General features: G+C 33.0%; 1 protein-coding gene and 1 long non-coding RNA gene across 2 annotated transcripts; one reads left to right on the top strand and one right to left on the bottom strand.

Moving 5' to 3' along the window:
• Positions 1–1,160: 1,160 nt before the first annotated feature.
• Positions 1,161–5,690, bottom strand: LOC114273594 (DExH-box ATP-dependent RNA helicase DExH8-like). The gene is made up of 5 exons (XM_082896947.1): positions 5,590–5,690; positions 4,014–4,161; positions 3,107–3,427; positions 2,458–2,591; positions 1,161–1,425 (listed from the first exon to the last, which is right to left on the bottom strand). The coding sequence occupies exons 1-5, from the start codon at positions 5,688–5,690 to the stop codon at positions 1,314–1,316; spliced, it is 816 nt and encodes a 271-aa protein (XP_082753073.1). The 3' UTR covers positions 1,161–1,313.
• A 2,953-nt stretch (positions 5,691–8,643) lies between these two features.
• LOC114313535 (uncharacterized) lies at positions 8,644–11,351 on the top strand. Its single transcript, XR_003647209.2, has 2 exons — positions 8,644–9,515; positions 11,100–11,351. It is a non-coding gene; the product is annotated as an uncharacterized LOC114313535 (long non-coding RNA).
• Positions 11,352–12,065: the final 714 nt, after the last annotated feature.

Genomic DNA, 12,065 nt, shown 5'->3' with positions numbered 1-12,065 from the left:
TTTATTTTTGGTAATTATGTGCTTAGAGTATAAATTTAACAACAGATACTTACTCCCCTCAACAGCCTTAACAATGGAGAAAGAGTCCTCTTCCAAATGAATATCAGTAAACCCAATGTCCTTTACAAAATGCATTGCTTTCGCAGCCGCAAGAGCTTCCACCCAGTCCATGCTAGGCAAAATATCAAGGACAATGGAAAAAGAATCCCCTTCCAAATGGTATTAATGTTTGAATTTTTAAATAAAATGATATTATTTCAAAATATAAAATTAACATAGTTTTAATATAAATATATCAAAACTATTTTTATTACCTTATTTATGTCTTGGCCGTTTGTGAGAATGCTTTTACTTCTTATTCATGGCTTATTCTACAAAATAGTTGTGTTTGGGGGGTCTAAGGCGAACACAGAATATGAGACCCTACTCTCATACAAATTTTAATATATATGTTGATAAAATGGTAACAAAATTCAATTTTATTTTATTTTTTATTTGTACCTTCTATAAATTTGTTGCATATGGTACACATAATTATTGAGATAAATTTTGAACATTTTAGATTGTTAACAATATTAATTTATTCACACTTTTTCCTGACATAGTAAATTAAATTGTAAAATTTGATTAACTTCAACTTAAAAAAAAAAAAACCACCATTTCTTCAAAAGCAATTGTAACTCGTATAGTTAAACAATATTCTATAAATAATTAATATATTTGGCAAACAACCATTCATTATTTTTAAATAATTCACCAATTCAATTGAGTGTTTAAACCTTCAATTTTAAACTAGTAATACCATAATGTAGTGTCACTACTAAAAAAAACACTTTTTGCGACCGCTATAAACCGTCGCAAATAATAAACAACAGTCGCAAAAAACTTTTTGCGACGGCCCATGCGACAGCAAATGAGGGTCGCAAATGTGGGGGTGGCAAATACTTTTTGCGACGGCAAAGCAACGGTCGCAAATTATTTGCGACCGCCTAAACTACTTATGGCGACCACTATTTTGCCGTCGCAAAAAATAAAGAAAAACACTAACATGATTTTTGGCGACCATCTTGTTACCGTCGCAAAAAATAAATAAATAAATAAATAAATAAAAGTGTAGCGTTAAGCACTCTAGAAATAGCAAATGACAAGAATTCAGACAGTATAGCTAGCATTATAGTTTAATTGAACATTCCATTTGAGTCTCAAAATTTGAGCCATATGTGAAAGTTATTACAACTAAAAACTTGGAAAAAATTATTTTATGAAAAAAATACAATCTAAGAACTGGCCAATCTTCTCATCAATTTTCTTACTCAATGTTTCTCCACTCTATCGATGAACTGGCCAATCTTCTCATCAATTTTCTTTTCAAGTTCCACATTGCAAAGATATGCTCCTGAAAGATATGCTTTGCAAGATATGCTGCTGAAAAGAAACATTAAAATGATTAATTAATGCTCCTGAAAAGAATTTTTGGTTAGAACAATCAATTTATGCTCTAACCATACATTGATCAATTTTGGCCTCTGTGTGAAGCCAGCCTCACAATTTTTAAATCTGTTACTATTTTGGATGATGCTTTGCATACTCACTAGTCAAGAGCATGCACAAATTACACATGGCATCCCATCAATAGACATGATATACACTGACTAGCAGTTACTAATCCCAATTGACTAATCACACTAGTTTGATTAGCCAATCTAACAGAAGATAACAAGAAAACTAGCATTGATTAATTTGGTGGCTAACCAGAAATCAATTCAACAATTACCCCATAAGGCCTTATTGAAATATACAATCAAGGATTCTATTATATACATGTACAGTACATGTTTTCCATCATGCCTAAAAGTCTATTCTTAACAATCCTACAATTATATTGCTCCATAAAAGCCTACTTCAATATACTTATTAAATTAGGTAATATTGCAGCAATCAGTACAGGCAAACGGAAGAATAATAACCCAACTAAAAATAATATTGCAACAATGTGCGGAGTAGCATAATAAACATAATAAACAAAGTATGAATTCAACTGGTATTCAGCAAGTCAATGTTTTCAAATGGCAAGATATTGCAGCAATCAGTACAGGCAAACGGGAGAATAATAACCCAACTAAAAATTCCTATGTATCTTCTATTTGTCTTCTTCTCAAACTTCTCTTCCCACCTTGTGCCCCACTTGAGTTTTAAACCCACTCGGGCTCCATCAGTTACCGAGTTCATTTAGATAATCGACGGACGCCACTATTATATTTTTCTTATCCCAAGGCCTCCCTTTTTTCTCATTCCTCCCTCATGAAACATTCTCTACTAATTCTCACATGTGTTTTGCCCCCTGTTAGTTGTTGGCTCAAATCACTCTTATTCTTTTCGATAGATAAAGAAATCCAACTTCAAGCCTGCCATGAATGACATCACAGTGTTGGATATAACAAAGCAATGAAGACATACCTGGATTCTGTACTTGTAAACTGCATATCCACCAACTCCAGCAGCAGCCAAACTGAGAATAATAACCCAAATAAAGCCCCAGCCGACCTCCGTATTAGCATCTTTACCAGCATCTTTCCAATAAAAAAACTTACCTACAGACAAGCAAGCATAACAAGGAAACTAGAAGGAATTCAGATTGTTATTATTTAAGGTTGTATTTGGATTTATGAATTTGAAAGGAAATAATTTGACACTATTCGTTCAAGAAGAATTGCTCAAATTTAGATATGGATTTCAAGATTGAATTTGACAGCTTTTCATGATCGATTTGAAATAACAACATAAAAGTAGTTACTTGAAATCCTTTATATATGCTAAATAAAGATTCTAGTTAAAGTCCCTAATAAAATATTTTCCTTTTATCTTTAATCCATCTTCTCATTTAGTTTTATAAAGAATACAAGTTTATAAAATTTTGTTGTTTTACCATTATTTCAATCAAAATTCAAAGAAAATCTATGTCGAGAAAGTTAAGTCACCATATACAGTATAAACATGTAGGGAAGTCTTTGTGCAATAACAGATGCAGAAGCAAGAGGTAAAAATTCCCACCCACACACCCCCGATAAAAAAAACAAATGTAACTGAAAAGGAAAACATTTCTTACCTTACGACGGGATTTCCAAATTTTCATGGCCGTGAGAGCATGTTCAATGTCAATACTGCTATGTAAAATGTGAACTTTAAAAGTACTACTAAAAGGCTTCAGAAGGAACCATTGCTGCTCAAGTGCATAGTATGTTGGAAGAAAGACCAAAATGCTCTTTTCAATGTCCGCCTCATTTTTATGAATGTGCAACACCAAGTCGTGTATAAGTCTGTGCACTTCAGGTTTAATATCAGCATCAGCAACAATAGGGCTTGGCCCAGAACAATATTTCAAAGACAGAAGTTCTGAACTTATTCCGAGAAGTTCAGGTAAATATAGCTGAAAAGGTATTTAGTGCAACAACAAACTATGTTGGAAGTACATAATGCAGTTACAAATTAACATACAGGCTGTGAAGCCTAAAATTTGTTTTCCAAATGTTAAAAGTATTGCAAAGAAATATTAGCATGCCCCCCCACCCCCCCCCCCCCAAAAAAAAAACCAAAAAAAATAAAAAATAAAAAAAAATAAGAACCAAATAATATAAGCCATTGATGGTAAATCGGCAGTGCGTATAACCCATAACAGTAGTACATATCTACTTGATGAAATTGGGAATAACATCAAGGCCACCAATGATGAATAATTTAACACAAATAGCCACAACTCACATAAAAAAAATATATATATAAAAAAAAAGAAAAAAAAAAAGAGGATAAAATCATAACAGGAGTGTTTTCTCAAACAATGATGGATCCACCACGCCATGAAAAGATGTCCAGTAAAGCAATTAGATAATGCGTACATCAAATTTACTTATCATAAAGTAAGAGCATAAATTATGTCTTGAAAGATGAAGTTACCAATAAACATGGTCAAGGATCATTCCAATCATGTTTGTTAAAGATTATATGAAACATGATACCTGTTCAAGGTATGACACTCTTCGCTGATAAATTGTCTGCTGACCAGAGCTGGGGATCGCAAGCACCTCTACTCTCTCACCCCTACCAAGATCCTTGAAGTAATCCCTGTATCTTGAAATATCAGCAGTAGCAGACATCAATACAACCCTAGAAAATTACAAAAATCTATCAGATCCTCCAGCAATAACCCAGAAGCAGAGCAAAATATGGGCGGGCATAGTTGGATTCGTTTTTTAAAAATCCCTTCATGTGTCTTTTTGGGTTTCTGAGAACTTTCAAAGAATTTATATAAAATGAACTCCCAAAATCTATTACAAATAACACACTGGTTACAATCTGCATCGTCTTGCTTTATATTAAAAAGGAAAAGGAAAAAAAAACTAATAGCCCACTTTTTTTTTTCTACATAGGGGGGAAATGATGTCATGTATGTGTGACTAGCTTGTTAAAAGAACGTGACCTATACATTTTTAATAGTAATTAAAAAAGATTTGATTCGTTATTGGCCAATCTATCTAAACATTTAAAAAATGGAAATATATCAACGTATCTGTTTTTGTAAGTAGGTGATATATCTAGGTATCCTAAGTTCAATTTGACCCAAAATTATTTGTTGCCACCTATTTGTCTATGATCATTATGTTTGTATTCTAGCGTAAATACTCAAAATTATTCTTAGGCTTTTTTGAAATGGAAAAAAAATAAAAAGATTAATAATTGTTAAAACCTCAGTTAAGGTTCCCTTCTCTTTTCTATTTTTCCTTCTTTCTTTTTTTGGTATGACCAACACAAATTAGCTAATATTCTATGGTATAACTTAAGATGAATTTGTTGGAGAAATTAATGACAGTTTCCTATTTTGAATAGAAATTAAACACATAATTGCAAAAGTTTAAGCTTCATTCCAAAACTTTATGTTTTCATTTTGCCAATACACACCACTCATGCATACAGTTGGGGAGTCATAAAATTTCATTTTGTGTGTTTTTAGCCCCAAAAAATCCCATTGCTGGCTGGCATGGTCATATTGGAAATCATTACTAAAGATCACAAATCATTACTTTACATTTCATTACTTACGATCATAAATCAATATTACTTTAGGGTTTTCATTTACAGATATATGATGAAATGGTGAGGATGATGAAAACTTCAAAATTTAGGAAATTGTTGGCCATTTTTAGCTTAGTATTACGATGCTATTCTTTTCATAACCAGTGTACTTTCTTCAATATTTAGTCAATAAAAGAAAATTATAAAGATTTGTAGTATGACTACTAAAAGCACAAGTGATATATAAAACATCTAATTTCTCCTACTAATTTATTTTGAACCCAAGGAATTCCTATGTCTGCCAAATCATCAACAATGGCCTGGGACTTTTACCAAGATTCATACAACATGTAAGAGGTCTACAACGATGCATATAGCATGTAAGAGGTCGAGGAGTTGCCTATGAGTGGAAAAAATACAAAGTCCAACAACCCATAAACAAAAATACCAACAGCAAAAATTAGAAGAAATAGAAAGAGAAGATATGTGAACCTCAAGTCATTGTTCTTCAGCAAAAACTACTTTACACAAACGAGAACACGATCAGACTCTACAGATCTTTCATGTACTTCATCAAGAATAATAGCCTTGTACTTGAGGGCATTCAACCCCTTCTCCCGCATTTCATCAAGCAAAACTCCAGCAGTTTTGAAGACAATCTTGGTTCTGTGACATTGTTTTGATATAATGTGAAGAAACCATAAGCAAATTTGTAAGAGAGAAAATGAAACAAGAAAAGAATCTCAAACAGACTTATTTCAAGCTCGGAAGAGTATAATATAAGAATAAATATAAAGATTCAACCACTGTCATCCAAAACATCATAATTAGTCAGATTATTGAAACCCTGCAAGTTGTATCAAGTGCAAATTTAATCCTACCAAATGTGTGAAAAAGAACAACTTGATTTCACCTAAAATGACTTTCCTCAGACTGACTAACCAGTCCTAAAAGATAAGCAAAGGCAGTAACACATAAAGTTGGAATATTTTGCAAACAGAAGCAGATGAGATCACCCAAAGGACAGGTATAGTAAGCCAAAGATACATAAGCAAAATACTTGAAATAATATATCTAGGCAATTGACCGGTATAAGAAGCATGCTATTGGAGTCCAGTGGCAATATAACAAACTCTTTAATAGTCTGCAAACCTAAGGATGCACAGAGAGATCATAAATGATTCAAAATCATAGATAGAATATGAGAAAGCTAGGTAAGTATAAAGAGATTGAAGCAACCAAATATAAATATTCAAAATCACATTTTCCATTTTTTCCTTCAATTTCTGAGCAAGCAAACAAATTAATAGAGAGATTGAAGCAACAGATATCAAAAAAGAGCCAACAAATCCAGAAATTAGTCCAACATATCATCACAAACTTCCACTCAATCACATAGAATACGTACCAAATCACTCCAAAATCTATACACAGGTATTTGAAATACAAATAAATAAGAGAAGAATTGAATTAAATCAAAGCGATTCAATCAAATAGCAAGAGTTCAAACGCATGAGAGGTGAGCTTACTCTGCTGCATTTGAGTGCTCTGAGAGAACTTTTCCATGGCAGAGTTAGGGTTTCTCTGTGACGAATCGCGCAAATTAAAGAGAGAGAAAGTAGATAATGTATACGCAGATACAAAGAGAGCAAGATTGTGTGTGTGTGTGTGAGAGAGAGAGAGAGATTGAGAGATCGAGAGAGGAAGAGAGATCGACATAGAGAGATAGAGAGATCAATCGATTGAGATTAAGAGGGATAGAGAGATTCATACCGGTGAGTGAGAGAGGTTGAGCGAGCCAAGCTAGGGAAAATAAATAAAAGAAAATAGGAGAAATAAATGTTAAATACAAATTAGAGTTTTTTTTTTTTTTTTTTTGCGACGGCAAAACAAGCCGTCGCAAAAAAATAGTCGCAAAAAGTCAATTTTCTAGTAGTGTGTTTCACTAAAATTGAATTGAATAAAATGGTCATTCCTTTATTTATAAAATTACTATGCTTTTATAATGATGAATGATGATTTCGTTTGTAATATTTTTTAGTAAATTACAAACAAAACAAAAAAAATGTGAAAGTGGACACTATGATGAAATGATTACTCTACTCAACTTTATTTTAAGGGTAAATTACAAACACATTTCTTGAGGTTTATTTAAATTATGAATTACTCCATGTAGTTTTAGAAATTATAATATGCTTTCTAAGGTTTCTAATTTCATAATAAATAAATCATTTTATTAATAAATTATCAAGTTAATTAAGAGTTTTTAATGATGTTAAAATTTTATTTCAATTGATAATCCAGATAATTTTATTATTATATAAAAGAACAGATAGAAATTTTATTTTTTCAGTTAATTCTGTTAGATAAAAAATTTTGATAGGAAGGTATTTGTAATTTTTCAAATCACAGAGGGCAATTTGTATTTTAAGCAAACTTTAAGAGGTATATTTGTAATTTATCCTTATTTTAATAAACGAAACATAACTTATAAACTTAAATAATTAATCAAACATAACTTTAATATTGAAATTATTTCGGAACCCTCATTTTTAGACACAGAACCCTCATTTTTAGACATAATTCACTTTTAATCCTGGGTCAAAGCTAGCCGTCAACCAAATCTATTACAAAAATTGACAGAAAATAATCCTGTCTAATTTTTACATTGATTCGTTTCAATTTTTATCAATTTTCTTAGCAGATCAAGTAAGCGGGTTCACATTGATACTTGAGCAAAGGTAAGACTTTGACTGACCCAATTAAAAAGTGAGGATGCAAAATGAGATTGCCTGTAAAGTGTACTGTAGGTATTTTACGCCTTTTTTAATAAATAAATAAATATGCTTAAAAAATAAATAAATACACCAAAATAGAGTCGTCTCACAAATTGATTGATAAATTCTTATTATATTAAAAATTTGCACAATTTGCGCAATGGACAAATGGTGAGAGACAAAGAACAGAGAGGTGTTAGTCTTTGTGATGGCAATGGTTGTGACTTAGACATTCCTCTGGTTTTTTTCCAAAGAGAGAGAGAGAAAGAGACAAGAGAGATTACAAATAAGAAAATCAATCACGACATCTTCCTTGCTAAATTGCTTGTATGATTTTGAAACGTAGATTTTAAGTGACCGATGAGCAAGGACATAATAGTTCTAATAGTGCGATGGTTGTGATCTAGACATTCCTCTGGTTTTTTTCCACTGAGAGAGAGAAAGAGACGAGAGAGACTACAAATAAGAAAATCAATCACGGCATCTTCCTTGTTAAATTGCTTATATGATTTTGAAATGCAAATTTTAAGTGACCGAAGAGAAAGGGCATAATAGTTATAATAGTGTGATGGTTGTGATCTAGACATTCCTCTGGTTTTTTTCACAGAGAGAGAGAGAGAGAGAGAGAGACGCGAGAGAGACTATAAATAAGAAAATCAATCACGACATCTTCCTTGTTAAATTGCTTATATGATTTTGAAACGTAGATTTTAAGTGACCGATGAGCTAGGGCGTAATAATTATAATAGTGCGATGGTTGTCGTCAGGACATTCCTGTGGTTTTTTTCCACACAGAGAGAGAGAGAGAGAGAGAGAGAGAGAGACGAGAGAGAGACTATAAATAAGAAAATCAATCACGACATCTTCCTGGTTAAATTGCTTATATGATTTTGAAACACAAATTTTAAGTGACCGATGAGCAAGGGCATAATAATTATAATAGTGCGATGGTTGTGATCTAGACATTCCTCTGGTTTTTTCCACAAAGAGAGGGAGAGAGAAAGAGACGAGGGAGAGACTATAAATAAGAAAATCAATCACGACATCTTTCTTGTTAAATTGCTTATATGATTTTGAAACGCATATTTTAAGTGACCGATGAGCAAGGGCATAATAGTTATAATGGTGCTTTCAGTGGAATATTGTAACAACTCCGACCCATGATTAACGTTAATCCATGCTTAATTATGCCTAACAAGTAATTAAAGTGAAATTTTGTGTCATATGTTGCCTTATGTGTGTTTATATCTGTTTAATGTAGAAAGATCTATTTATGTTTTTGTTTCGGCTTGCGAATTGAAAGCCTTATAGGCATCCGATTTAGAAATTGACTTGATTTATGTGTTAATTAGAATTTTTAAAATTTTATGGTAGGTTTAATTGAAATTCGATTCAGAACGATTAAATTAGAATAATTAATGCTCATTTGGTTAGAATAAGCCAAGATTAGTTAAGCTTCATTAAACAAGCCTAAATAAGGCTTATATGAGTCAAGCCACTCGACTACACACTCTCATTCTATCATCCTTGAGGCAACAAAACATGAGAGAGAGCAAGAGAAGGAAAGAGTTGAGATCAAAGCTAGGAGAGGGAAAGATTTACTAGAAAAGAGAAGGATTTGGAGAGAACTTGGGAAATTAAGCTCACACACTTGAGAATTCAAAGCTTGAGGTAGAAATTCACTCCTTTAGTTGTATATTTATAGTCTTTAATGCATGAATTCAAGAGAGTTAGTCAATTAAGCGAATAATTAAGCTTCGGAAGAAGAATTAAGAAGATAATCATACTTGCATGCAAATTATTTTGCATTTAGACCTTGATTTTGAGGAAGTCTCACATGCATGCATTGGTCATGGCTTGATTTTGGAAGTTCATCACATTTCACATATTTCTACCTCATTTGATTATGTTTTGGAAGGTTAAAACTCATACCATTACATGCAAGTTATATTTTCAACATTTCAAGTTTGCTTTTGTATAATTGACAAGCTTTTGAGCTTTAGTTTTGTGAAATGATTTTGAATTCATCATGGTTTTACCATTTATAAGTGTTTCCTATAGTTTCCTCAAGTTATTGGCCCTAGAGACCATGTTTTACAACTTTGAATCTAAGTTTTGAGCTTGAGAGCAAATATGAAAATTCTAGAATTCTACTCCTACACTCGAGCGAAGGAATCCACGCTCAAGCAACCACTCTGAGTGCGTGCACTTCCACTCGATCGACCTGAAGTCTGCTCGAGCGTGAAATGCATACTCCTAGAAGTTCTTATATTTTGCAGGCCGCTCGAGCGACAAAAGTTGCGCTCGAGAGAGGGCATGTCTCTCACGCTCAAGCGATCGTCGAGTGAGCATCGAGCAAAAAAATCAAGCAACCAGCACTTTTGCAAAAGTTTACAGACCGCTCGAGCGACCACTCACATTTTGCATGTCCGTTCGAGCATAGGAAGTTACGCTTGAGCGAGGACCTTGTTTTCAGCAAGTTTTGTTAAGTGTTTTCAATTGCATTTTTCCATCATCATTCCATCCTAGGCATACCTAGGCCAAGTTTAAGACACCATAATGAGGATAGAGGAGTAGGAATACACCAAGACAAAAAAGAACTAAGTTAATGATTTCGGGTGTGTAATTTAGTACGTATTTATTCTGTATCTGTGTAGTTCACGCGCCACAAGATTTCTGAATTGCCTACTCTGTCCGTTTATTTGGAGCCATCTATTATCTGTGAGTGATAACTTAGTAAAGCTATGCTCAAGTTAAATTATTTTTTGTATATGGAATAAGATCTATTCTATGAATGCTATGTTTTTGCACTATGAATGATTGTCCACCTCTGACAAATAATTGTGACATTAATGCTGTGATTCAAGTATGCAATATGTACCCAGACCGGAGGTTCCTTTTTGGAACTGACAAGTTATCTATACTCAGCTGGAGGTTCCTATATGGAACTGACAAGTTATCCATTCCCACTCCGAAGGTTCCTTTAAGGAGCTGACAAGTTATCTGTACCTGACTGGAGGTTCCTCTATGGAACTAACAAGTATGATCTATGATGCTCTGTATATGATCTGTTAGTGCTAACGGATAAACCATGTATGATCAAGCATGAATTCTGATTTCTGTCAATGACTCAAACAAGAATACGTTTATGAATCTATTCTATGTACGGACTTAGTTATGGGACATCATTCATTTAACCCTTTACTCTGCTATTATTCACTGGGCTCCCGCTCACTATTTATATTATGTATGTAGATGATCAGGTACGTGACCAGGCTCAGAGTTGTGGACCTGGCGTCTCAGTTTTTGTCAGCCAACCTTTATGCCTTTCGAGCAGGTTCCGAATTAAGTCAAGTCTAGTGTTCGTGTTGTTATGAATGTATAAGACTTTGTTTCTTTTGCTCCACGAACAAGTTTTTCCGTTTATATGTACATGAAGTGACATGTAAATACTGTATCTTTTGACATCACTTGTATGTTAAAAAAAAAAAATTAGATTATCTGTCCCATGTATGTCTTCACAGCTCAATGGACTATGTATATTTCATGTATTTGCTTCTGCAACCCCTAATTATATATTATTATGTTAAGAGGCCTTTGGTAATCCAAGGATTACTGGCCGGTTTCGAAGCTAAGCCTATAGGGGCGAGTTTGAGTCGTGACAAATATACTCTGAGTTTTATTTTAATAATTTGAACTGTTCACTTTTTTGAATCCTTCGAGTAGTATGCCCCAGTAAAAAGTTAATTTAATTGAACATTGGTAACCTTTTCATCAGAATACATTTACATCTAAAACAAATTGAGCGGTACGTGTAATTTTGAGTGTTAACTTGAATATAAATATGATATGATCAAAAGACTACCGATGTCGGATCAACTTTATTTTTTTACATGAACATATTACTCAACAAACTCTTAAAAGTAAAAAACTCAGATTATTGAGATATGATCCAGACTGGATCCTACTGACAGAACAATAGTGGTTGATGTACAACAACCATCTTATTCCCAAAATGTAATGCCCCCAAAATAAATACACAAACCCATCTCATAAGCGAAAATATAATTGAATTAACATACTTTCATTCATCAGAGTCTAATATACAGGAGAGACAGATACAAGAAGGAATGAAAGTTACACAGATATTCATTTGCCCTAATGGCTTACATCTTTCCAAGTCATTGTTAAGTTACAACAAAAATGAGTCTAGCTCAACAC

The sequence above is a fragment of the Camellia sinensis genome, chromosome 12 (genome assembly GCF_055761805.1).
Source record: "Camellia sinensis isolate YWXY chromosome 12, ASM5576180v1, whole genome shotgun sequence".
NCBI classification, from domain to species: domain Eukaryota; kingdom Viridiplantae; phylum Streptophyta; class Magnoliopsida; order Ericales; family Theaceae; genus Camellia; species Camellia sinensis.
Note: the sequence above shows the minus strand (reverse complement) of the source record. Positions and strands in the feature narration are given on the sequence as shown.

Excerpts from the sequence above, each read along its gene's own strand:
- LOC114273594 (XM_082896947.1), bottom strand. The coding sequence starts at position 5,690 with ATGCGGGAGAAGGGGTTGAATGCCCTCAAGTACAAGGCTATTATTCTT. Across the intron at positions 3,428-4,013 it reads GAGTGTCATACCTTGAACAG|CTATATTTACCTGAACTTCT; the intron begins GTATCATGTTTC and ends ATACCTTTTCAG. Across the intron at positions 2,592-3,106 it reads TTTGGAAATCCCGTCGTAAG|GTAAGTTTTTTTATTGGAAA; the intron begins GTAAGAAATGTT and ends GCTTGTCTGTAG.